The sequence below is a fragment of the Euprymna scolopes genome, chromosome 22 (genome assembly GCF_053919585.1).
Source record: "Euprymna scolopes isolate OS-2025 chromosome 22, ASM5391958v1, whole genome shotgun sequence".
Taxonomy (NCBI): Eukaryota; Metazoa; Mollusca; class Cephalopoda; order Sepiida; family Sepiolidae; genus Euprymna; species Euprymna scolopes.
Genome location: NC_136503.1, coordinates 102,046,248 through 102,073,317, shown reverse-complemented (window position 1 = coordinate 102,073,317; position 27,070 = coordinate 102,046,248). Strand labels below are relative to the sequence as shown.

At 37.5% G+C, this 27,070-nt stretch overlaps 1 protein-coding gene across 1 annotated transcript; it reads left to right on the top strand.

The window, feature by feature from the left end:
* Positions 1–5,087: 5,087 nt before the first annotated feature.
* LOC145243577 (nuclear valosin-containing protein-like) lies at positions 5,088–19,578 on the top strand. Its single transcript, XM_080106557.1, has 9 exons — positions 5,088–5,268; positions 7,320–7,393; positions 9,227–9,276; positions 10,668–10,770; positions 11,841–11,925; positions 13,446–13,970; positions 14,727–14,811; positions 15,339–15,403; positions 18,904–19,578. The coding sequence occupies exons 1-9, from the start codon at positions 5,188–5,190 to the stop codon at positions 19,072–19,074; spliced, it is 1,239 nt and encodes a 412-aa protein (XP_079962683.1). The 5' UTR covers positions 5,088–5,187; the 3' UTR covers positions 19,075–19,578.
* The last annotated feature ends 7,492 nt before the right edge of the window (positions 19,579–27,070 follow it).

The following is a 27,070-nucleotide window of genomic DNA, read 5'->3' as shown; positions in this document are numbered from 1 at the left end:
GCGATAGTCGTTTTCAGCATACCCGAACGATTTTATAATGGACAGTCCGAATGTTAACGAACCACACACACACAAAAAGACACACACACACACACACACACGTAAACTCAGTGAAAGTGTCTACTGTCGATAAGGTAGTTGTAAATTAGATTACTGGCTCTTATGAGTTTTAGTCTAACCATCCTTTACAACTGTGATACAGTAGAACAGTCCGTCTCTGGACAATTAGCAGTGTATCGCATAACTCAATGACAGTGTCGAATGTTGACTAGCTAGTTGTAAGTTAGGTTACTGGCTCTGATGAGTTACACTCTAACAACCCTTAATAACTGTGATACAGCGGAACAGTCCGTTTTTGGACAAGTGGCGGTGATCGCATAACTCATTGAAAGTGCCGAATGTCTATTAGCTAGTTGAAACTTAGATTACTGGCTTTAATGAGTTTCAGTCTAACCACACTTAATAACTTTGATACAGCGGAAGAGTCCGTCTGTTTCGCATAACTCATTGACAGTGTCGCGTGTCGATTAGCTAGTTGTAACTTCGTAGCCGAATGCCCCTTTAAGAAGAGACTTGAAGATAATAATTATTGTTATTTGTATTGTTATTCTTATCGTCCAGCCATGATGCACGTGCAGAAATCCATTTCCAACTCAACTGTGTTAAAAAAAACTTACTTCGAGACAAGAACGCCGACACTCGACTTCGAGACGAGTTTTCCCGGGACAAGTTTTCCGGGCACTGGTATAAGTGCTATGGATTCATCAGAGCACATCTCATTAAAGTACTTGTAAACAGGGATGCAACACTGAGGCGATGGGACAGACTTTGGAGATTGACCTATAGCACGGGGCCTATTAGATTAGATACTCTTTTTGTTTTTGTTTTTGTGCTCAACGATAAAAACCGACTTCTTCATTTGTGTTTGCTTCTCATTTTAACTTTTGCTCTAATAAGAGTTTCGCTAATGTGAAAAAGAAAACATGTTCGAACGTTTGCTGACATTTATTGGATGTGTTGCTACCAGTATTTTGCTTAATTTTCGAGTTTGGAGCGATTGTCGAGTCTCACAAGATGACTGTAAAATATCAGACACTTCTTTATTGTTCTAACTTAAAACTGTGCGCTACTTTTGTTTGTGTTAAATAAACGTTTTAAAATAAGTTAAAACAACATTTTCTCATATATTTATTTGTTCACTACTTTTTCGTTTTGTTCTTATTGAATGCGAAATATTCGCCGTGGAATTTCCACGGGTCACGATTATTTCGTTTTATTAATCTTAAGTTTCATAGAATAAAAAGTTCAGACACAACTTTGTCGAGCCATTTTTTAAAACTTACGTTTGACCCCGGCACGTGCAGTGCAGAGAACACGACCCTTTCTCTCCTTCCCCCACTTTCTCTCTTCTTTAGCTCGGTGACAAGCGAATGCTTATGTGTGCGTGCGTGTGTGCGTGCGTGTGTGTGTGTGTTTGCGTGCGTGCGTGCGACGTGCCAACGTCAAACGAAGTTTAAATTAAAATTCATTTCGTCGGTTTCAACAAAATTTTAAAAAAGTAAAAACTTTTTCCCGACCGGCCGGATTAGGGTTGTGAGGTGTGGTTAGAGTTCATGAAAATAAATGTTAGCAATAAAAACTTTTTAAAACCAAGTTAGAAAAAAGAACACAATTTGCTTCCCCACCAAATTATCGTATTATTGGAGGCCCCGATTCTTCTTTATTTTAAGCGATGTAATAAACCATATTTTTGAGTAGGTTTCCTCCTCTCTTTATTTTGGTTTGTATATTTTTTATGTTGCAAAAATGCTTCCGGGAGATCTTTTTAGGATTCTAAACGTTTACTTTTTTTTACACTTTTTATTATCTTCGAAAAATGTACACAAATGTAAACAAGCAGTTTACGAGTTGAAAGGCATCGTTAAAATATTTTTAGCGAGTTCATTAAATTTTATATTTTTATTTCGTCCTCTTCAAGTCCAATGTAAACAAGTTCTTGATAAGCCGTTCCTCTTAAGTAATCCAATTTACAAAATTTATACTTCTAACGATTACTATGATATTGTCCCATACTGCACACTCTTTAAACCCTCGAGTGGTCTCTGGGCCTTGATAAGTAGTGATTCCTTTGTAAAACAAAAAATATTTCAATACTTTGATGTGCTAGTTTTCCTTTTCATTTCAAAATGCACGCATTAATAAAACTGTCTTGAAAACTATTTGTCTGTGCTAACTTTCCTTGCGATATTCGTTTTCAGCATACCTGAACAAAGATAGGGTTGGCCCGTTTCATATGCCGCCTGTTCCAATATGGTCGCCAGTAATTTACATTTCAAAATACATGCATTAATAAAACTAGCTCGAAAACTATTTGTCTCTGCTAATTTTCCTTGCGATATTCGTTTTCAGCATACCTGAACAAACTGAGGGTTGGCCCCTTTCATATGCCGCCTGTTCAAACATGGGCGCCAGTGATCTACATTTCAAAATGCACGCATTAACTAAAACTAGCTCCAAAACTAGTAGTCTGTCTGTGCTAATTTTCCTTGCGATATTCGTTTTCAGCATACCTGAACAAACTGGATGCAACACTGAGGCGATGGGACAGACTTTGGAGATTGACCTATAGCACGGGGCCTATTAGATTAGATACTCTTTTTGTTTTTGTTTTTGTGCTCAACGATAAAAACCGACTTCTTCATTTGTTTTTGCTTCTCATTTTCGCTTTTGCTCTGATAAGCGTTTCGCTAATGTGAAAAAGAAAACATGTTCGTTTGCTGACATTTATTGGATGTGTTGCTACCAGTATTTTGCTTAATTTTCGAGTTTGGAGCGATTATCGAGTCTCACAAGATGACTGTAAAATGTCAGACACTTTCTTTATTGTTCTAACTTAAAACTGTGCGCTACTTTTGTTTGTGTTAAATAAACGTTTTAAAATAAGTTAAAACAACAAAAATGTGATCTAGGTAGGTAGAAGGGTAACTTATCTTGCCTTTGGTAACATTCATTTTCTTATATATTTATTTGTTCACTACTTTTTCGTTTTGTTCTTATTGAATGCGAAATATTCGCCGTGAAATTTCCACGGGTCACGATTATTTCGTTTTATTAATCTTAAGTTTCATAGAATAAAAAGTTCAGACACAACTTTGTGGAGCCATTTTTAATCGATTTCATTTAACTTCTGTTTGACCCCGGCACGTGCAGTGCAGAGAACACGATCCTTTTCTCTCCTTCCCCCACCTTCTCTCTTCTTTAGCTTGGTGACATGCGTGCTTATGTGTGCGTTTGTGTGTGTGTATGCGTGTGTGCGTGCGTGCGTTTCACCAAAATAGGGTGGCCTCTCCTCTCTTTATTTTGGTTTGTATATTTTTCATGTTGCAAAAATGCTCCCGGGAGATCTTTTTAGGATTCTGAAGGTTTGCTCTTTTTTTACACTTTTTAAACGCAAAAAATGTAAACAGGCAGTTTACGATTTGAAAGGCATCGTTAAAATCGTATTTTTCGCTAGTTCTTTCAACTTTATATTTTTACTTCGTCGTCTTCAAGTCCAATGTAAATAAGTTCTTGATGAGCCGTTCCTCTTAAGTAATCCAATTTACCAAATTGACACTTCTAACGATTACTATGATATTGTCCAATTGACTACTGTACACACTTTAACCCTTATCCTCTAGTTGCCTCTGGGGCTTGATAAGTAGTGATTCCTTTATAAAATAAAAAATATTTCAATACTATGATGGTGAATCTATAGTCAGTCTGTGCTAATTTTCTTTGCGATATTCGTTTTCAGCATACCTGAACAAACTGAGGGTTGGCCCCTTTCATATGCCACCTATTCAAACATGGTCGCCAGGGATTTACATTTCACAATACACGCATTAATAAAACTAGCTCCAAAACTAGTAGTCTGTCTATCTGTCTCTGCTAATTTTCCTTGCGATATTCGTTTTCAGCATACCTGAACAAACTGAGGGTTGGCCCCTTCCATATGCCGCCTGTTTAAACATGGTCGCCAGTGATTTACATTTCAAAATACACGCATTAATAAAACTAGCAACAAAACTATTTGTCTCTGCTAATTTTCCTTGCGATATTCGTTTTCAGCATACCTGAACGCTTTTAAAATCAACATTTCGAATGTTAACGTAACACACACACACACACACACACACACACACACACGTAAACTCATTGATAGTGTCTACCGTCGATAAGCTAGTTGTAAATTAGATTACTCTCTGATGAGTTTTAGTCTAGCCACACTGTGATACAGCGGAACAGTCCGTCTGTTTGGCATAACTCAGTGAAAGTGTCGACTGTCGATTAACTAGTTGTAAATTCTTAAAGGAGAAGCCCCTTTAAGAAGAGACTTGAAGATAATAATTATTGTTATTATTTGTTGCTATTCTTATCGGCCAACCTGGGCCGTGCATTGTAAACAAAAATCCATTTCAAACTGAACTTTTTCAAAACTTAGTTCTTCTTCAAAGTGACAAGAATGCCGACACTCGACCGTATGTAGTGGTCGCTACATCAAAACAGCAAATTAGTGACGACCACTAGACCACCGATTCAAAGAGCTGGAACAAAGGAAGCAGGGAACAGAACACATGCAATAATAATATTTATAGAAAAGACTGAGACAAGTAACATCACGTCTGTGTGTGAGAGGGAGAGAAGTTGCAGAGAAAACTCTATGAGAAGCCAAGACCTGGAAGGGTGGACATTCTAAACATAGCAAATATCACAGCCTGATAGATAAAAGGCCACCAATATGGTCAAACTAATTGTCAAGGACGTATCATCGACTTGTATGAGCAACATCTACTTGAGTTGTGTGTAAGTTAGTTAACGAATTAAAACACAAATATTAATTCGTGATAAACCTGTTCTTTCGGCAGCCTGTAAGATCTCATACAGACAGAAGGAGTGAAGAGTTGTATCAGCTGTGCGTCGTATTTTGCAGTTGAGATGTTCTTGATTGTAGAATGTAGAGTGTTGGCAGTGTGGCATTGTTGCCTCTTGTTTTTTTTTTAAATCACAAATACACATAGGATGAAGACAATTTTTAATAAGGGACATAATCTCGGCTAACACCGTCAAAGGGAGATAATTTTGCTAAAACAACCTATTTGATTTTATTTATTTTTCTAAATTTATACGATCTTTTCCAAATTTAGGATGAGTTCAAAAAAGAAATCCGGTTCCAGCAAAGATTCTTTTTATTTAGCAGATGCCAAACTTATTCCACGGATTCGGCAGGTAAACAACGCCATTTTTTTTTTAAAAGAAAACATTTTTATTTTTTAAATTTTCTAATCGTTTCTCGCGATCACCAACTAAAAATGCGAACACGTGTTCTCTTGCACATGTTTCGACATTATCAATAAGGATGTTTTCTTTTGTGTATGAATTCATTTATAAATGAGAGTTCGTTCTTTTCTAGCATAGTGGCTCTTAAAAACAAAATAAAACCGCGGTGCTTTTATTTTGTTTTTTGTTTTTGTATATTCACAATGACACTTACTTAAAAAAAAAAAAAAAAAAAACACGGAAAAATCGGGAAACACTATTGGGACGGAATTTCGAAAATCATAATCCGGTACTAGTGCACTTGCTGATTGATCAGCACTATTTTTTAAAATCGTATTTCCAATTTTAATAAAAGTTTTATGATATGTTTTTTTTTTTTTATTCAATTGTAAGGTTAAATTATACAATAGGTACAAAATACCCTCCCCTCCCCATGTTAAGAATGGCTTTTTAAATAATAACGTTAATATTTCAGCACGGATCAATAAGTGCACTAGTACCCATAATCCTGAATTTCACATGAAAAGAATCGTATCTACGTATTCCTCGTATTTTTAAGATGATTATATCCAAAAATTACGAAAATCGATAAGGTAGAAAATTATTTATTAAAGAAAATAAACAATAGACTTTGATGAAAACGATCGTAAGACACAGGAGAGTTCAAAAGGGAGGTAATTTTCCGTTTTGTTTAAACAAGATAGCAGCAATTTTTCTCCTGCTAACACGATTAAAGTTTTTTTTTTAATAATTCAGTAATATTCAGGTAATTTCGACTGTATAATTTGGAAGGTGGTACCATTGTAACTTATTAGAATTGACAAGAAAATCAGTTGAGACCATTGTTTTTTTTTTTAAATCTGAAAACTCCATTTATCGACTACAAAATCTCGTGCCAATTCTGTAGAAGCACCGAAAGTCTATACAGAACGAAGATGTCATATTCCAAAAATCACTTAAACCGATCCATTAGTTTTTTTAAACTAAGAAAATCCAAATTTATGATTTTACTACTAAATTGTTATTGAACATAAGGCTGATAATGCTTATTAAGAGTCGACAGATCAAGTTTTTTTTTATTTAATTGTTTTAAGCAAAAACGAGGTAAATATACAGATACGCTACAACAGAACACAGACCACTCTAATTTGTTTTTATATAGGTAATTGAGGTCGCTGACAACGAATCTGATAGTCAAACTTGGGGCAAATTTACCGTTTGCATAGTATTAACCCCTGAACCCACGAACTACTTTCCACTATTTTGTAGCTTCCGTTTACGTTACGAGCGCGGTGTTCTGTTGTAGCGTATCTGGATATTTACCAAAAACAATATTACGTACTTAATTGTCATGGCGAAAAATTTTCGGCGAAAATAGTAATAATCCAAAAATGACGAAAAATCAATGAGTAGAAAGTTATTTATAGTTCTAAGCAATTAAAAAAAAATTGGGTAAAATTGCGTTTTTCGGTGCAAGTCTATAAATGATCCACAAGTAATCTTTTTTACTATAAAAATCTGAAAAAAAATCTTTATAATGTACGTACTTGTCACTGCATGAAGATGTCATATTCCAAAAATCACGTAAATCGATCAAGTATTTTTTTAATTTAAGAAAATCAAATATTATGCAACATTTTATCGAAGAAAAACTTCACTCCATCTTGTTTTTGAATGATACACTGCTAGCGACACCTATTGGGAATGTTTGGAATATAAGATCAGCAAGGGGCAGACAATCGACTTTCCACACTATAGAAAAAAAAAACTTGGAAAATTAAGACATTTATAAGTTTTTGAGGATGTTGAAAATGAAAATAACGTTTAAAATTCCAGCAAACGAGTAGTTTCCAAGATATGAAGAAATGTTAGTTTAAAGAAAGTGAGGGATCACTTTTCTATAATAATTTAACGTATAATGATCACTCACTTTATGGCCACCACTAGTAAATGTAAAGCCCTGAATATGATAATGATTTCTGTTTCTTTTGTTTCGACAGTATTTGTCTAGTCATGGAAGAAGCAAAAGTTTTAGTGTTGGCACGATGGCCAGAGATCTGCAGTCGTCATATGGGTAAGCGAAAATCAAACTTGAATTTTTTTTAATTTTTTTACCATACCAGCGTATTAGATTCATCCTTTTTTTAATTTTTTTTACATAGGAGTCACCACTTATCAAGGTCCAGAGGCCACTCGAGGATAAGGGTTAAAGAGTGCACATTATCAGAATCATAGTAATCGTCAGTAGTGGAGATTTGTTAAATTTGTTAACTTAAGTGGAACGGCTCATCAAGAACTTGTTTGCATTAGACTTGAAGATGGCCATAAATGATGACTCCCAAGTTAAAAAAACAAAAAAAAAACAAAGGAGGGGTGGGGGTGAATCTGTTACGCTGGTATGGTCATGTGGAATGTGTTCCAAGACCTTAGTGTTTTTCCTTTTTGAAAACTACCTCCGCAATTTCCGGGACTATACTCTTGTGGGAACAAGATGTTTTTTTTGATTGGAATTGTTTCATTGTACCATTGATTGGTTTGGCGTCTCAAATTATCTCTTGCAAAAAAAAAAAAATGCTTATTTTTGCTTGGTTGATTATCTCCCTTATGTAAAATTGTTCATGAACTCCTTTAGCGCCTCCTTTTAGGTGACGAGCTGCATGCCTAATCATTGAAGACGTCGCTTTAACATGACAGAAATTTAAGATTGAGATGTTGGCAAAGAATGCGTTTAGTCCTCTCCAATTGCAAAAACTTAGACACCAGGGTCGGAAAATGGGATTGAGAAGTCAGTGCTCCCGAAGAGGGGCACTCTGATCTGCAAAAAGAGTCTGGACAGCCCTGTCGGGATTCTCCGGTAAGAGCGCCTCGGTGATTAGCAATAAACCAGCCGTTTCTCAAAGAGAGAAGGCAAAGCTTGGAAGGGTGGACCTCCTAGAACTGCACAGAACTAAACTTCTACTGCAAAATCGTATCCGGAACCGTATCATTACAGGAATGGTCTAATCTCTGTTGGTTTTGGGGGCCCAGCATAAATCAGTTTAATATGGAGGCAATTCAGACCCTCTCTCAAAAAGGAGGGGCAGGGAGGCACTCTGGAGTAGGTAACTGCTGGGAAGACGGCCGAACAAAGACGTACTCTATTTTCATCGAAGCCTGACGTCATATGTCAGTAAAAATAGGTAAGATAGAAGGGGTCCATTTAATCATGGCCGCATATCTGAAATTGAAAATTGTGAACCTGTGTTGCTGTCGTTATTATTGGCTCACAAGGAGCCTTCACATAGTTTCTCCTTGAAAACAGCCTGCGCTGTTCCCTGAAAGCTGAGTGACAACATGTCAGCACTCTCCATCTCTTTTGATAAGATTTGCAAATAAATTTGCATTATCCCAACAGCTGCTTACCATCGATTTCTCGTTGGCAGCGGCTATTGGTCTTCACTGGAATTTGAGTAGCTTTAAGCCTCCTCAAGGTTCCAATCAACAGAAACCAGATCATTACAGGAATGGTATGATCTCTGTTAATTCTGGGGGCACAGGATAAACATCCCTAGCCGAGGTAAGGTGGAACATGGTCAGCAAGATGCGACAGAGATATTCTTGTTAAAGATTTCCAGCTTCTGCCGATCAGCCTCATTGACCCTCATGCGTCTTTCAAACTTTTCTATTCAAAGTCAATCTTTGCTATTCGCACAGATCACCCGCTAGTCGTTGTTAAAACCTTAGTTTCCGCTAAATCAGCCACGGTCATTGTCTCGCTACCATAGACGAAAATCAGCCAGATGACAGGTAATTTGTCGTTATGATTTTTCCGACGTTTATTGTTTTGATTCTAATATTTGTGGCCAAGCGAAATCGTAAAATGCAAAGTACCTAATTTATTTTTATTTATACATTTAATTTTTTTCAGAGATTATAACAGGAAAAAAAGGACTGCATTCTTGAAAAGTGTCGAAAGAGGTTAGTGGTACATTTCCATTTTCTTTTTCTATCAGGATACGAATTGCATTTTTTGTAAATCATTAAATTTTTTTTATTTTCATCAGGATACGAATTGCACGCACTTTTTGTAATTTGAGGTGTGTGTTGAGCAAAAAAAAAAAATAAAAAGTGGTGGTAGGTAGGCAGGCTTGAACCCGTGACGCGAAGGCGAAAAAGAAAGTCGAGGTGTGTGTAAGGGTGTTAATTGAGCCAAAAAAAAAAAATTGATATCAACCTAGAAATTTCTACGACTCAGCGCGGTACCTAAAGCACCTAACCTTCCGGTGATCTGGCAAGAACCGATGTGTCAACGTGATCTGTACACACGTGTATTTTTGTGAGAATATACTTTATTTCCTTATAATATATACTAATCCTTATTTAAGAAGCTCAGTGTAATTCCAAAAGGACATAATGTAAACATGTTATAAGGTATTTACAGCTTCTTTTCCAATTTTCGGATTTTTTTTCATGGATGAATTGTTGCTATTTCTTCTGATGAGTTAAGGGCAAAATAGATTCACTGATTGATATAATAATTAAGTGATTGATTTTGTGTTACGAAACACATACTCTCAAGAATTGCATAAGTCAACTTTTTCTTTTTTTTTTTTTTTTTTTTTTTTACAAGGTGGTCACCACTTATCAAGGCCCGGAAGCCACTCAGAGATAAGGGTTATTGCATGTACAGTACGTTAGTGTTGGAGATCTGATAAAGTGTCTTACTTAAGGGGGCAGTTCATCAGGAATTTGTTAACATTGGACTTGTAGACATCCAGGTTGTAGTCAGGTGGGAAACAGGCAACCGGAACAGAGTTCCACAGGTGTGCACTTCTAAGAAAGAAGCCTTGTTTATGGAATCTACGTTTTGATTTTGGCACAGATAAAGAGTGGGGCAAATTTTTGACAGTGGTTTCAGCTAGACGGGTGAGGGAGGGGGACCAAAGATTGGAGCTCAGACAAGCACCTGCCATGGTAGTAACGATAACACAAAGACAGGCTCGCAAGAAAGAGAAAAGGGCATCACCCAGTAGGCCACGGAGCCTATTTTGTACTCTGTCAAGGCAGGATAGGCTGTTTTTAGCAGCTCGTGCCCATGAAACTTTTGCTGTCCTGTTTATTATTTAATCGTTTACTTTACTAATCGTTTTCTTGTTACGAGTACTTTTACGGGTCTGTGTGTTTATCACCGTTCTTCCATATACGGGCGTGGGTGTGTCTGCATGCTCTTGCGTGCAGTTCACTGTTATATGTGTGTGTGTGTGTGTGTGTCAACATTTTTTAGCTTTTCTATTTATCTACCACTTACCTAACTTTATGAATATAGAATTATCTACTTTTTTAAATTTGTTTTGAATTCTATTGCGTAGCCTACGAAATCATTTGTAAGGATGAACCATCTTCGGAAGAGGCGGATGATTTTACGAGTCAGTTGGAAAAGAAGCACATTGCTAGTAAGAAGAGTGGTTTCCGGTAAGTATTACTGGTTATTGATTGATTATTACTGATTATTGATTATTTTAATAAAATAACTCTTTAACACTAGCGGGACCTGTAGAAATTCCACAGGGGACTGCTTCATATCTAATATATTGATGTTGGCATTCTGTAGATGTTCAGCGTGAATGGAGACGCCCTGATATTATTGTAGCTCTTTTGTTAAAACTGCAAAAGTGTTTATACATCGGGATTAGTGGCGCCAACTAGTTAAAAGTACTCTTTTGGCAAGCATGCATATAAAGAGCACTTTTTTTTTTAGTTGGTGCAATTACCCCTGGATTTGGTGCAATTACTCCGAAGTACGGTATGTAAATAACAAAGCGCTGTTTGCAATCTGTTTACATTGGACTTGCAATTTGTCATTTTGCAGAGGGAGGCAACTCTCGTTTACTAAGAGATTCGTTTACGTTTTCATTAAATTTTTGAGCGAGCAGCTATGGAACGTCGCAGACTGAGACACCAACGAGCGGCGACCACTCATCATCCAAACTCAAATCCTGTCTTCCCGTGCTCTATCTGTGTAAAGCAGTGTAGACGACGCATCGGGCTTCACAGTCATCAACGGAGACATAGAGTCAATTTTAAAAAAAAAATGGAGACATCGTCATCCACATGGATGGTTGGTTGTTTTTGTTTTACGGCATATCAACGTTTTTCAGGTTATTTAATGCTGAATCTAGTTATTTTGAGGAACGATTATTTAATGGAGTATATTTGTTTTTTAAGTCGGATTCTATTTAACTCATAGTTAGGACCCTAACAGGGTCAGAGTGGACCTGGGAGCAATGGCAATTAAAGGGTGGTTCCACACTCCCCAAGGCCCGCAAGGTGGGGGCCTCACCATCAGATATAGTTTTAGGTCATATCCAGGACCCCAGATGGATGGACTATCATAACTAACTAGCTAGCTTGTCCAATCAAATAACGACACTTTGTTACTGCAATACGATCAGGGGAAAAAAAACGTTATCTAAATATCTATCCAGTTATGTGTGAACTTGAAATTCTGATCTGATGTTTGGTTTTCCGTCTTCCTTCTCCAGATACAGTGAGGATTGCATCGATGCCGAAAGCGACACAACGGAGAAAAGCTTTTCCTCTGACAACGCTGATTACGTCATGTACAAGGTATTCACATTTTAACATCGACATTTCTTTTTGCGTTAACATTTCTTTATTGACTACGTGTATGTCTATGCAGTAGAACCTCGGGATACGGTGGCCCTAGGATACGTTGTTTTTTAGTTTACGATGTGGAATACAATGTTTTTCAAGCCCCTAGTTACGGTATTTGCCCCGCCTTACAGTGTTATTTATAATGTTATTTGATTATATACATGTGTATTATATATTGTACTGTATTTTGTGTTGTAATTTTTGATATGTACTTTTTTTTAGCCTCCACCATACGGCGATTTCACCTTACGATTCCAACCCGCGAACAGATTAATGCCATATTCTGGGGTTCTACTATATATATATATATATATATACACACACACACAGACATACATACATACATGTAGCCAGCATTGTATAATTGAAGAAACATATTTTCACATATATATATTACTAGCAAAAGTACCCGTCGTTGACTGGGTTCAAAAACAGCCTACAGAAAATGGACTCTGATTTATGAAAGTATGATAGGTTATCAAAAGGAAGGGTTGTAATGAGATAGCTTCGAATTTGGGGGTATCAAAACCAAAGCAAAATATGATGAAAGTAAACATAAAATAGATAAACCCCATAATTTGTTATACCATACCTGTTCACACTGAAACACTTATCACAATATTCTGTGGATCTATATTAAAAAACCTTGTTAAACTTTGTGACATATTTCCATTCTATGGAGGTCAAGCGCAAACGAACACCCCATAATTTTATTATACCATATTTCTTCAAACTGAAACATAATTATCAAAGTATACTTACGCAGATAGATATGAAAAGTCTTTATTAAAGTTTGTGCCTATTTCCATTCTATGGAGGCGAGGCGCGAACGCAGACCCTACAATTTTATTATACCATCCCTATTTAAGTTAAAACATACTTATCAAAGTATTATTATGTACATCTATATCAAAAACACTTGTAAACGTTTTTTTTTTACTTTGTAAATTTTTTATTTCCATACTTTGTGGACCAGGCGCGTATGCAGACCCCACAATTTTAATGAATCATCATTATGCCAGATCAAACATACCCATTCCTGTGTCTCGATACATCATTATATGTGATCAGTTTTCTATAATAGTCAACCATATAGGAGCCTATTCGTGACCAGACACAACACAGACGTTCAGGTTTATATTATATTATATATATATATGGAAATTTCTCCTTTTATATATACCAATCCTTTAATTTATGAAGCTCAATGTAATTACAGAGCATATAACAAATAAATGACAAAAGTCTATATTCCAAATTTTAAGATGTTCACCATCTTACCATTTATTAATGCTTTATTCTGGAGTTCTACTCTATATATATATACGTATATGTATGTCTGTGAATATATATATATATATATATATATAAATTATTTACTATAATAATTTTTTCCTGAGTTTTTATTTTTAATTTAAAATTTTTTTTTTATTTCTCATTTGCTATTCCTAACGTTTTCGTATTTTCCGCAGGACACAAACGCAATGAACAACTTCATGACCTCCATCTACCAGAATAACAAAAAGACGGAAAAATCCAGCAACGTCATGGAAGTACCAAATGAAACAAACGTTTCAAAACCGACATTACCAACCTCCACGCCTTGCAAGCGGGTTTCGTCTCCGGCCCCATCTCCGACCCTGTCGGTCCCTTCTGCTCTCACTGGCATGTCTAGTTCCTCGAAGACACCATCCCATCCACCCAGCCCTCATCACAAACCGTCTCTCACCCCTTTGTCCACACCAGTCGCCTCTTCCACTCCTTACATAATGAACCACTCTCCCATACATATGGCTTCTAACAACAAAAAATCCAATACTAATCGTTCTTATTTGGCAGATGATGTAAATTTGACCAAAAACAAAATGGTGGATGGAAATCGACTGAAAGCTTACGATTCCAAAAGGTTCTCAGCTCATGATGTAACCCCAACTCAACCGAATGAGAGGAGAAAGAATGCGACATCAGAAGTTGTCTCTGCCGTGAAGGCGTCCAAGGTTGGTATAATGTTCGGATTTCTATTACTTTGATCTTATAGTTTCGTATACATTCATGTCATGATTGTTGAGTTCCTTTGACCTCATCCCCCTACCGTCGATATCTCACTAATCGTAATTTTGCACGTGTCGCTTTCATGCAAATTATTATGATTGATAAGTATTGAAAATATTTGAGGATTTTGCTTCTGTTTCTGAATTTTTGAGATGAGGATTTGTTTTTAATATTATTTGGATTCTTTGGACTGCTGTTCTCATCTTGAATGTTATGGTTTATATAATCTCTAACCTTCACGTATGTCTTGTCGGATTCTGTAATCTTTTTGTCGAACCCTGGGAATCTTTCTATCGAACTCTGGGAATCTTTCTGTCAAACTCTGGGAATCTTTTTGTCAAACTCTGGGAATCTATCTGTTTAACACTACATTCAGATTCAAGTTTCTTAACAACAGCATCAGTGACAGTTGTTGCTGGTATGTATCGGACGACTTTTAGAAATTAACTTTGAAAATAACCTATCTCTGGCCAGGTCTTAATTTATCCATCTTTCTTAATTGATCCGTTTGCACTTAATGATCACAACTTGGATTTTTTTAAAATTTTGCACAAACATTAGTCATGGTAAAAGTAAATTTTTCACTTGTGAAAGGGGGACCCCACATGCTCAGCTTGTTAATTCTTATCCTTCAGGTTAGAGACAAGTGGTGAACTCCAATTAAAAACAAAGCCACTAATACTGCTTATTTATTTTTTTAGGATGCAGATATTCCATCATCAAAAAGACCGAGATTGTCAGAACGTTCACGGCAAGAACAACCAGATAAAAATACACAAAGCAAAGGTAGGTTTTAAGATTAACTCTTAATAAAACTCTTTAGAGTAACTTTCAATTTGCATCTTAAAACGGTACACTTATATCCAGTCTATTGCTAAGGTCGTTGAACAAATGATTGGATCATTTTATCGCTCCAGAAAGCACCCAACTCCAGATACAAGCCTATATCTAAAATTTCAAGTGTGTAGACCCCAAATTGTCGAAGGAGTTTGGTAGGGTTGTCAACAGTCAAATTGTTGAACTTTGACCCCCTTAACAGCTTAATTTCTGGCCCAAAACCAATCACATAGATTTTCCCAAATCTCAGTACCCTGTATATCAAATTTTGAGTCTGTAGACTAAAAATTGACAGAGTTATTGCGTAGGGAAATGTACACAGACACGTTCACTTTTATAGATATATAGATTTGGCTTGTGTAAATTACATGATAAAATATTTGCTCTACTAATAAGAATTTTAGTATTGAACACTATCGGAAATATCTCTACTTTATTATTGAGTTTTAATTTATGTTATTTTTGTCTTTTTTTAGAGTTTGGATTTCAGATTTCAAGTACAACTTTTGCTGATGTTGGAGGTAATGAACAGTGTTTATTGGTACGTAATTATTTTACTTATTTCCATCTTTGTAGCTGCTTATATATATATCTGACTTTTTCTCCTTTGATCTTGAGCAAATGGTACAATGGGGAAAGCGGTGGCTGGTTACTTTTAATACATCTAAAACCAAACTTCTATCTTTACATCATCAACACTCTGATCCCTATCTGGCATCAATTGAAATGAATGGCTCTCGTCTTGGGGAGGCTCCATGTTTTAACAAACTTCTAGGCTTGACCTTTACTCCTGATCTGAAATGGAACACATGCATCAAATCCATTGCCAAGGCCACTGGAAAAATGGTAGGATCCTTCTACCGCTCTAGTAGATATCTCACTCCTGATGCAATTCTCTACCTATATAAAAGCCAGGTACGGCCAACGATGGAGTATTATTGCAACATCTTTTTTTTTTTTTCTTTTTTTATTTTTTTTTTTTTATTCAATTTTCACTCCAAACAAGGCACAGTGCCACTTTGAAGCAGGGGGCTACTATTAGGGACTTAATTAGCTGGGTCATTATGAAGGGAGAAGAGTAGAAAGATGTTTGTTAACATTACACTTGAACTTCTGCATATCATTGCAGTTGGAAAAGCAGAATCCCGGAAGGGAGTTCCAAAGACCAGCAGTTCTGGGGAAGAAACTATTGGAGTAAAAGGCTTTCTTGCACCTAGGGATCTCTACTGTAAAGGGATGAGACTTAGTAGCTTGTCGGGTTTGTCGGGGGTAGTTACGTCGGGGAGGTACAAGTGTTTGCAGTTCGTCAGAGCATTCACCATTAAAGTATTTGTAGAACAGGCAGAGGGATGCCACAGTTTGTCGATGGGACAGAGGCTGAAGCCTAGATGACAGTTCAGGACCTATCAGGTTGTCGACTCTCTTTTGAACCCTGTCCAGGAGCGAGAGACAAGCAGCAGATGCACCAGCCCAGATGTGACAACAGTACTCCATACATGGGCGAATGGTTGCCTTATAGAGGTATAGGATACTGTCAGGCATAAGTAGTTTTCTAGCACGGTAGAGGGAGCCAACCTTCCTTGCAGCAGCCTTGGCAATGCTCTCAATGTATCTATTCCAGTTCATATTCCCTGTAAACGTTAGGCCGAGGAGTTTAAAAGAAGTACTTTCAGGCAATGTGTTCTTGGCCATTGCTATTGGTGGTAGAGAAGGTTTCTTGTAGTTATTGAAGGAAACAAGCTTAGTCTTAGCAGCATTGAATGTGACCAACCATTTTTGTCCCTATTCCACTACGGATTGGAGGTCATCCTCTAGTGTTTCTGCCATTTCCTTGGATATGTGTTCATTTGTTATAGAGAGTGGTGTCATCGGCAAATATACCCATCTCGAAAACAATTTTATCAGGGAGGTCATTTATGAATATCAGGAATAATAGAGGTCCAAGGATAGACCCCTGAGGTACTCCCGCATTTATGTCATATTGTTTGGATGTACGACCGTCGAGGACAACTTTGATTTTTCTATTACTTAAGGATTTAATTACTTTATGAATTCTTCCAGTGATTCCATATGATCTAATTTTCCTTAGGAGACCATCATGCCATACCCTGTCAAAAGCCTTAGATATATCGAGGGCTACCGCTCTACCCTCCCCTGTTTTATCCAATGAACGGTATATACGTTCAGAAACTACAGTTAAGATATCTGCTGTTGAACGGGCTTGCCTGAATCCATATTGTTTGTCAGTCAGGAGTTTAGCAGCTGTTAGGTGCTGGACTAGGGCTTGATTAACTAAGGACTCAAATATTTTGGCGAAAAGCGGGAGGAGGCTAATGGGGCGAGAATTTAGTGGGTCAGTTCTTTCACCAGAATTCTTGAAGACTGGTACTACAGAGGCGGTTTTCCAGCAGTCGGGAAAACAAGATTCGTTAAGGCATTTATTGTAAAGTTTGGAGAGAACTGGAGCAACCACGGCAGAGCATTTTTTTAATAGCACAGCCGGGATGAGATCTGGTCCACATGCTTTTGAGGTGTCTAGGTTTTTTATAATAGCATGTACCTGAGAAGGGGTGATTTTCAAATCGTCTAGTGTGGCGTCTGTTCGCAGAGGAAAATCAGGGAGTGAGTGGTGTACCGAGTTCAGTGTGGAGTTTGAGGCAAACCGACTGGCAAGCAGATTAGCCTTGTCAGTTGCCGTGCAAGCAACCTCATGATTGTTTGTTAATGGGGGAATAGTTGACTGCCCATTATTAACTACGCTTAACGATGCGCTTTCTGGTGGTTTCAGAGTAATCTGTCTTAGCTGTCTCTATCATTCTCTTACAATTATTTCTAGCTTCTATAAACTTCTGTTTGTTTGAGCTGGACTTATGTCAGTTGAATCTGCGGAACGCATGCTGCCTTTGACATATGGCAGCTGCACAAGCAGAAGTAAACCATTGGGGAGAGTGGGGCTTGCTATAGAATTTCCGTGCGGGAACATGTGTTTCAATAGCAGTTTTGAACCATTCAGTGGTCTCATTTGCACACTGTTTCGCTGGAAGAGTAAAGATATTTTGCCATGGGGCATCTCTGATGAGCTCCCTGATGGCTTCCCAATCAGCCTTTTTGTAATACCTCGTTGTTTTGAGTAGTGGGTCTTCAGTTTTAGGGTGAGAATTTAGGCTGATTTTTACCATTATCACAGCGTGATCAGCATTTCTGAGTGGGCTGTGGGCATTTGTTATACAGTCATTGGGAACCGTTGTCAGAAAGAGATCTAGAAGTGAGGCATGTTGATCGTGCTGGCCTGGGAAACGTGTTGGAAATGTAACCAACTGAGATAGGGAATGGGATAAAGAGAAGCTATGAGTTGCGCTACCAGCTATGTCTGTGTGATGTGAGAATCCTAGCCAGTTACTGTGGTGGACATTGAAGTCACCAAATACATGTATTTGTGCGCTAGTATCGAGGGAGAGTGCTATATCTATGCTGTCTGAGACTTTGTTTATTAGGGTACAGTCTTGGTTTGAGGGAGAGCGGTAGAGAAAATACAAGTAGCTAATATTGTGTTGCATATTTAGTCTGAAGCACATAAAGGCCTGGTCCTCTGATTCTAGTTTTATTTCTCTAGTCAGGGGGAGGGTGTTACGAATATAGACTCCAAGTCCATGCATATGTCTGTCCGAGTCCTTACGGTAGAGTGGGAGATAACCAGGCATGTTAAAGTGGTTAGAGGGAATGGAGGAGTGAAGGTTAGTTTCACTTAATGCTAAGATATCCGGGGTGTTTACAAGGAGAAATGACTCAACATCATCTAAGTTAGTTCTAAGCCCGCGGATATTAGTAAATGCAAGCCTCAAGGGAGGAGGCAGGAGATGCTAGAAAAACCTTATCATGCCTTGACAGAGTTTAAAACAGACTTCGTAATCTAGTGGTGGATGCCCTTTTCTCTTTTAAACGTTTTATTTGTAACACAACTTGTTCCCAGGTAACATCGGACCTATACAACTAAATATAATAAGATATGTTTTTTTTTTTTTGTTATTTTCATCTTTCTAGGATATATGCAAAATTCTGGTCCACATGAAACATCCAGAGATCCATCGTCAGCTGGGTGTCACTCCTCCACGAGGTCTTTTACTCCATGGACCTCCAGGCTGCGGAAAGACGTTACTGGCTAATGCCATTGCAGGGGTAAAAAAAAAAAAAATCACAATCTTTGTTTTTTAAATTTTTTTAACAGGCAGGAACATTTCCAGCGATCACCACTTTGAAACATCTCTGCCTTATTAAAAACGCGTAGGAACACGATGTTGTGAATGTGACCACACGCATGCATAAAAGCAAAGGAACTATGTTTACACTCCGTCGCGCTCGAATACGGTGATCAGTCCCGAAGAAGCAGGCAGGCACTATAAAGACATTTACCTGCCAATACCAGACCACTTTCTCTTCAAATTTTCAAGTGCAGCACGTCATCATGAGACATTAATACACCCAGCATGGTTTTACGTGGGTCGCAAATTTGGAGTCGGCTTTCAGCTGTCATGTTTGCTGAATCTTCTAGATAGTTTTTATTTTTCGATAATTGTTGAGCATTTGTGCATTTTAGATCTGGAGGACACTTTTTTTCTTGACTGGATAGAGGTCCTAATAGCGAGTTACTATCCAGTCATGGCTGATGGAACAAGAACATGCTACCCCTATGAAGTAAATAAAGGGTTCCACTTGAAATTATGTCCAAATTCCTGAGTTCGACAGAAACATTCCCGAGTTTGACAAGATACACCTAAAGAAGGTCGGAGGTTACATCGACTGAAACGTGAAAATCACACTCAAGATGAATCTAAATAATACGAGCTGATTTTATGTTCTCTCCTTCTGCAAACCAGGTGCTTTGCCTGGGTTGATCTGGTCAATATAAGATCTTTTTCTTGTCGACAAATCATCCAATTCCATGATCTTTTTGTGGCCATCAATGACAGATTCATCTACTTCTGAAGAATTGATCTATGAAATGTTTATGCCATTGTTTCATAATATCTAACCAGTACTCCTGATCAGTGCTGAAGAATCCTTTGATTTACGACAACAGAAGCAGACGACGGACCAAACACCGACCTTTTTTTTTTTTTTTTTTTTTTACACAGTGATCACCACTTATCAAGGCCCGGAAGCCACTCAGGGATAAGGGTTATTGCAAGTACATTACGTTAGTGAGGAGATTTGCTGAAATGTTTACTTAAGGGGGCGGTTCATTAGGAATTTGTTAATATTGGACTTGAGGACATCCAAGTTGTAGTCCGGAGGGAAGCAGGCAGACGGAACAGAGTTCCACAGGCGTGCAGTTCTAAGAAAGAAGCTTTGTTCATGGAATCTGCGTTTTGATTTAGGCACAGATATAGAGTGGGGGAAATTTTTCACAGTGGATTCAGCTAGACGGGTGTTTTTCGTGAAAGATTGGCGAGGGGGGACCAGAGATTGGAGTTCAGACGAGCATCTGCCATGGAAATAATGATAAAACAAGGACAGGCTCGCAACGTCTCTTCTGTGGGAGAGAGGTTGCAGGGTAGAGAAAAGGACATCCCCCACTAAGCCACGAAGTCTATTTTGTACTCTGTCAAGGCAGGATAGGCTGTTCTTAGCAGCTCCTGCCCAGATATGCAAAAGAGTTTCTTCGAGTTGTGTTGAGTGGCTACATCTTGAATTTCAGCTGAGAGTACTGCTGCCACATCTGGGCAGGAGCTGCTAAAAACAGCCTATCCTGCCTTGACAAAGTACAAAATAGACTTCGTGGCTTAGTGGGGGATGCCCTTTTCTCTTCCCTGCATCCTCTCTACCACAGAAGAGATGTTGTGAGCCTGTCTTTGTTTTATTGTTATTTCCATGGCAAGTGCTTGTCTGAGCTCCAATCTCTGGTTCCCCCCCCCCTCGCCAATCTTTCATGAGAAACACCCGTCTAGCTGAAACCACTGTCATATTAATTTTCCTCACTCTTTATCTGTGCCTAACTCAAAACGTAGATTCCATGAACAAAGCTTCTTTCTTAGAAGTGCACGCCTGTGGAACTCTCTTCTATTTGCCTGTTTCCCACCTGACTACAACTTGGATGCCTACAAGTCCAACATAAACAAATTCCTGATGAACCGGCCCTTTAAGCAGGACACTTTATCAAATCTCCAATACTAACGATTACTACGATACTATCCCATTGATTACTGTACACGCAATAACCCTTATCCCCAAGTGGCTTCCGGGCCTTGATAAGTGGTGACCTCCATGTAAAAATAAAAAATAAAAATAATTCCATCTTTTCTCTCACTCTATAGATTTTGCGTGACGAAATTAAAAAAATCCAAAATTTATTAATAGTCTGGTAGCCTTTATAAGACTAAATAAATTCATTTGGTCCTGTACATTTCCATGTATATTTTAACGTTTGTTTTAACGATTAAGTGAGGAATGAATTAATTCTTTTTTCATAAGCAATATAATGCTCCTGATCTTGAGTTAAGCATATTGGGAAGTGATACACGATTTACCATTTGCATATTAAGCGGTGCTCTTTGTGTAAACAAATTGAGCTTAGGTATTTGGACAATGTCAAAACATTGTTAATTCACTGCCCACATAGTAGCAGCCATATATATATGTATATATACTTATATATATCACTGCCCGCAGAGCAGCAGCTGTATAGTGCAATGTTAGAAGCTCCGACTGTCATTTAGGTGATCGGGTTTCGATCCTGGCTTGAGGTAGTTGCTTGTCTAGCCACACTGATGAGCTGTGAAATAGCGAAACAGTACTATGACTATATATATTTTAACCCTTGGCCTACGATGGTATTTTTACACACATTGCCTACGATGGGTGTAAATTTTTTCACATCGCACAAAATCAAGACTAGGGTCTTTGAAAAATAAATTAGCCATCTAACAATGGTAAATAATTATCCATCTAACAGTGGTAAATAATTAATTAGCCATCTAACAATGATAAATAAATAATTAGTCATCTAACAAAAATGGCTAATTAATTATTTATCATTGTTAGATGACTAATTATTTTTTTATCAAACAGTGATAAATAATTGATTAGCCATTTAAAAATGTTGAGCCGCCTTCAGTTTTTTTTTTTTTTTTTTTTTTTTTTTTTTTTTTTTTTTTACACAGTGATCACCACTTATCAAGGCCCGGAAGCCACTCAGGGATAAGGGTTATTGCAAGTACATTACGTTAGTGAGGAGATTTGCTGAAATGTTTACTTAAGGGGGCGGTTCATTAGGAATTTGTTAATATTGGACTTGAGGACATCCAAGTTGTAGTCCGGAGGGAAGCAGGCAGACGGAACAGAGTTCCACAGGCGTGCAGTTCTAAGAAAGAAGCTTTGTTCATGGAATCTGCGTTTTGATTTAGGCACAGATATAGAGTGGGGGAAATCTATAAGGTGGCCAGAAAGTGGGTGCTCATTTTAAGTTAAATTTACATGGAAACTGATCAACTACTTTTCGAAAAACTAATTTCTTCATATCATGAAAATCCTTTCTTTGCGACGGAAACGGTTTTAAGATTCGGTTTTAGCACACCTAAATCTACAAAAAAATTATTTTCTTATATATGGACGTGAGACGGGCCTTAATTTAAAATAATACCAGCGTGTATTCAATTGAAATTTCTAAGTCCAAACAAGAGGGGATGTAGGTATAGGTAAATGAGAATCCTATAGACCAAGGAAAGTCAACGTGTATTCAATTGAAAATTTCTAAGTCCAAACAAGAGGGGACGTTGGTATAGGTAAATGAGAATCCTATAGACCAAGTCATCTCAACGTGTATTCAATAGAAAATTTCTAAGTCCAAACAAGAGGGGACGTAGGTATAGGTAAATGAGAATCCTATAGACCAAGGTAAGTCAACGTGTATTCAATTGAAAATTTCTAAGTCCCAACAAGAGGGGACGTAGGTATAGGTAAATGAGAATCCTATAGACCAAGTCATCTCAACGTGTATTCAATTGAAAATTTCTAAGTCCAAACAAGAGGGGACGTAGGTATAGGTAAATGAGAATCCTATAGACCAAGGTAAGTCAACGTGTATTCAATTGAAAATTTCTAAGTCCAAACAAGAGGGGACGTTGGTATAGGTAAATGAGAATCCTATAGACCAAGTCATCTCAACGTGTATTCAATTGAAAATTTCTAAGTCCAAACAAGAGGGGATGTAGGTATAGGTAAATGAGAATCCTATAGACCAAGATAAGTCAACGTGTATTCAATTGAAAATTTCTAAGTCCCAACAAGAGGGGACGTAGGTATAGGTAAATGAGAATCCTATAGACCAAGTCATCTCAACGTGTATTCAATTGAAAATTTCTAAGTCCAAACAAGAGGGGACGTAGGTATAGGTAAATGAGAATCCTATAGACCAAGGCAAGTCAACGTGTATTCAATTGAAAATTTCTAAGTCCAAACAAGAGGAGACGTAGGTATAGGTAGATGAGAATCCTATAGACCAAGGCAAGTCAACGTGTATTCAATTGAAAATTTCTAAGTCCAAACAAGAGGGGACGTAGGTATAGGTAAATGAGAATCCTATAGACCAAGTCATCTCAACATGTATTCAAATGAAAATTTCTAAGTCCAAACAAGAGGGGACGTAGGTATAGGTAAATGAGAATCCTATAGACCAAGTCATCTCAACGTGTATTCAATTGAAAATTTCTAAGTCCAAACAAGAGGGGACGTAGGTATAGGTAAATGAGAATCCTATAGACCAAGTCATCTCAACGTGTCTTCAATTGAAAATTTCTAAGTCCAAACAAGAGGGGACGTAGGTATAGGTAAATGAGAATCCTATAGACCAAGTCATCTCAACGTGTATTCAATTGAAAATTTCTAAGTCCAAACAAGAGGGGACGTAGGTATAGGTAAATGAGAATCCTATAGACCAAGGCAAGTCAACGTGTATTCAATTGCAAATTTCTAAGTCCAAACAAGAGGGTACGTAGGTATAGGTAAATGAGAATCCTATAGACCAAGTCATCTCAACGTGTATTCAATTGAAAATTTCTAAGTCCAAACAAGAGGGGACGTAGGTATAGGTAAATGAGAATCCTATAGACCAAGGTAAGTCAACGTGTATTCAATTGAAAATTTCTAAGTCCCAACAAGAGGGGACGTAGGTATAGGTAAATGAGAATCCTATAGACCAAGTCATCTCAACGTGTATTCAATTGAAAATTTCTAAGTCCAAACAAGAGGGGACGTAGGTATAGGTAAATGAGAATCCTATAGACCAAGGTAAGTCAACGTGTATTCAATTGAAAATTTCTAAGTCCAAACAAGAGGGGACGTTGGTATAGGTAAATGAGAATCCTATAGACCAAGTCATCTCAACGTGTATTCAATTGAAAATTTCTAAGTCCAAACAAGAGGGGATGTAGGTATAGGTAAATGAGAATCCTATAGACCAAGGTAAGTCAACGTGTATTCAATTGAAAATTTCTAAGTCCCAACAAGAGGGGACGTAGGTATAGGTAAATGAGAATCCTATAGACCAAGTCATCTCAACGTGTATTCAATAGAAAATTTCTAAGTCCAAACAAGAGGGGACGTAGGTATAGGTAAATGAGAATCCTATAGACCAAGTCAAGTCAACGTGTATTCAATTGAAAATTTCTAAGTCCAAACAAGAGGGGACGTTGGTATAGGTAAATGAGAATCCTATAGACCAAGATAAGTCAACGTGTATTCAATTGAAAATTTCTAAGTCCCAACAAGAGGGGACGTAGGTATAGGTAAATGAGAATCCTATAGACCAAGTCATCTCAACGTGTATTCAATTGAAAATTTCTAAGTCCAAACAAGAGGGGACGTAGGTATAGGTAAATGAGAATCCTATAGACCAAGGCAAGTCAACGTGTATTCAATTGAAAATTTCTAAGTCCAAACAAGAGGAGACGTAGGTATAGGTAGATGAGAATCCTATAGACCAAGGCAAGTCAACGTGTATTCAATTGAAAATTTCTAAGTCCAAACAAGAGGGGACGTAGGTATAGGTAAATGAGAATCCTATAGACCAAGTCATCTGAACATGTAATCAAATGAAAATTTCTAAGTCCAAACAAGAGGGGACGTAGGTATAGGTAAATGAGAATCCTATAGACCAAGTCATCTCAACGTGTATTCAATTGAAAATTTCTAAGTCCAAACAAGAGGGGACGTAGGTATAGGTAAATGAGAATCCTATAGACCAAGTCATCTCAACGTGTCTTCAATTGAAAATTTCTAAGTCCAAACAAGAGGGGACGTAGGTATAGGTAAATGAGAATCCTATAGACCAAGTCATCTCAACGTGTATTCAATTGAAAATTTCTAAGTCCAAACAAGAGGGGACGTAGGTATAGGTAAATGAGAATCCTATAGACCAAGGCAAGTCAACGTGTATTCAATTGCAAATTTCTAAGTCCAAACAAGAGGGTACGTAGGTATAGGTAAATGAGAATCCTATAGACCAAGTCATCTCAACGTGTATTCAATTGAAAATTTCTAAGTCCAAACAAGAGGGGACGTTGGTATAGGTAAATGAGAATCCTATAGACCAAGTCATCTCAACGTGTATTCAATTGAAAATTTCTAAGTCCAAACAAGAGGGGACGTAGGTATAGGTAAATGAGAATCCTATAGACCAAGTCATCTCAACGTGTATTCAATTGAAAATTTCTAAGTCCAAACAAGAGGGGACGTAGGTATAGGTAAATGAGAATCCTATAGACCAAGTCAAGTCAACGTGTATTCAATTGAAAATTTCTAAGTCCAAACAAGAGGGGACGTTGGTATAGGTAAATGAGAATCCTATAGACCAAGTCAAGTCAACGTGTATTCAATTGAAAATTTCTAAGTCCAAACAAGAGGGGACGTTGGTATAGGTAAATGAGAATCCTATAGACCAAGTCATCTCAATGTGTATTCAATTGAAAATTTCTAAGTCCAAACAAGAGGGGACGTTGGTATAGGTAAATGAGAATCCTATAGACCAAGTCATCTCAATGTGTATTCAATTGAAAATTTCTAAGTCCAAACAAGAGGGGACGTTGGTATAGGTAAATGAGAATCCTATAGACCAAGTCATCTCAATGTGTATTCAATTGAAAATTTCTAAGTCCAAACAAGAGGGGACGTTGGTATAGGTAGATGAGAATCCTATAGACCAAGTCATCTCAATGTGTATTCAATTGAAAATTTCTAAGTCCAAACAAGAGGGGACGTTGGTATAGGTAAATGAGAATCCTATAGACCAAGTCATCTCAATGTGTATTCAATTGAAAATTTCTAAGTCCAAACAAGAGGGGACGTTGGTATAGGTAAATGAGAATCCTATAGACCAAGTCAAGTCAACGTGTATTCAATTGAAAATTTCTAAGTCCAAACAAGAGGGGACGTAGGTATAGGTAAATGAGAATCCTATAGACCAAGTCATCTCAACGTGTATTCAATTGAAAATTTCTAAGTCCAAACAAGAGGGGACGTTGGTATAGGTAAATTAGAATCCTATAGACCAAGTCATCTCAACGTGTATTCAATTGAAAATTTCTAAGTCCAAACAAGAGGGGACGTAGGTATAGGTAAATGAGAATCCTATAGACCAAGTCATCTCAACGTGTATTCAATTGAAAATTTCTAAGTCCCAACAAGAGGGGGCGTAGGTATAGGTAGATAAGAATCCTACAGACCAAGTCATCTCAACGTGTATTCAATTGAAAATTTCTAAGTCCAAAAAGGAGGGGACGTAGGTATAGGTAAATGAGAATTCTATAGACCAAGTCATCTCAAATTGTATTCAATTGAAAATTTCTAAGTCCAAACAAGAGGGGACGTAGGTATAGGTAGGTGAGAATCCTATAGACCAAGTCAAGTCAACGTGTATTCAATTGAAAATTTCTAAGTCCAAACAAGAGGAGACGTAAGTATAGGTAAATGAGAATCCTATAGACCAAGTCAAGTCAACGTGTATTCAATTGAAAATTTCTAAGTCCAAACAGGAGGGGACGTAGGTATAGGTAAATGAGAATCCTATAGATCAAGTCAAGTCAACGTGTATTCAATTGAAAATTTCTAAGTCCAAACAAGAGGAGACGTAAGTATAGGTAAATGAGAATCCTATAGACCAAGTCAAGTCAACGTGTATTCAATTGAAAATTTCTAAGTCCAAACAGGAGGGGACGTA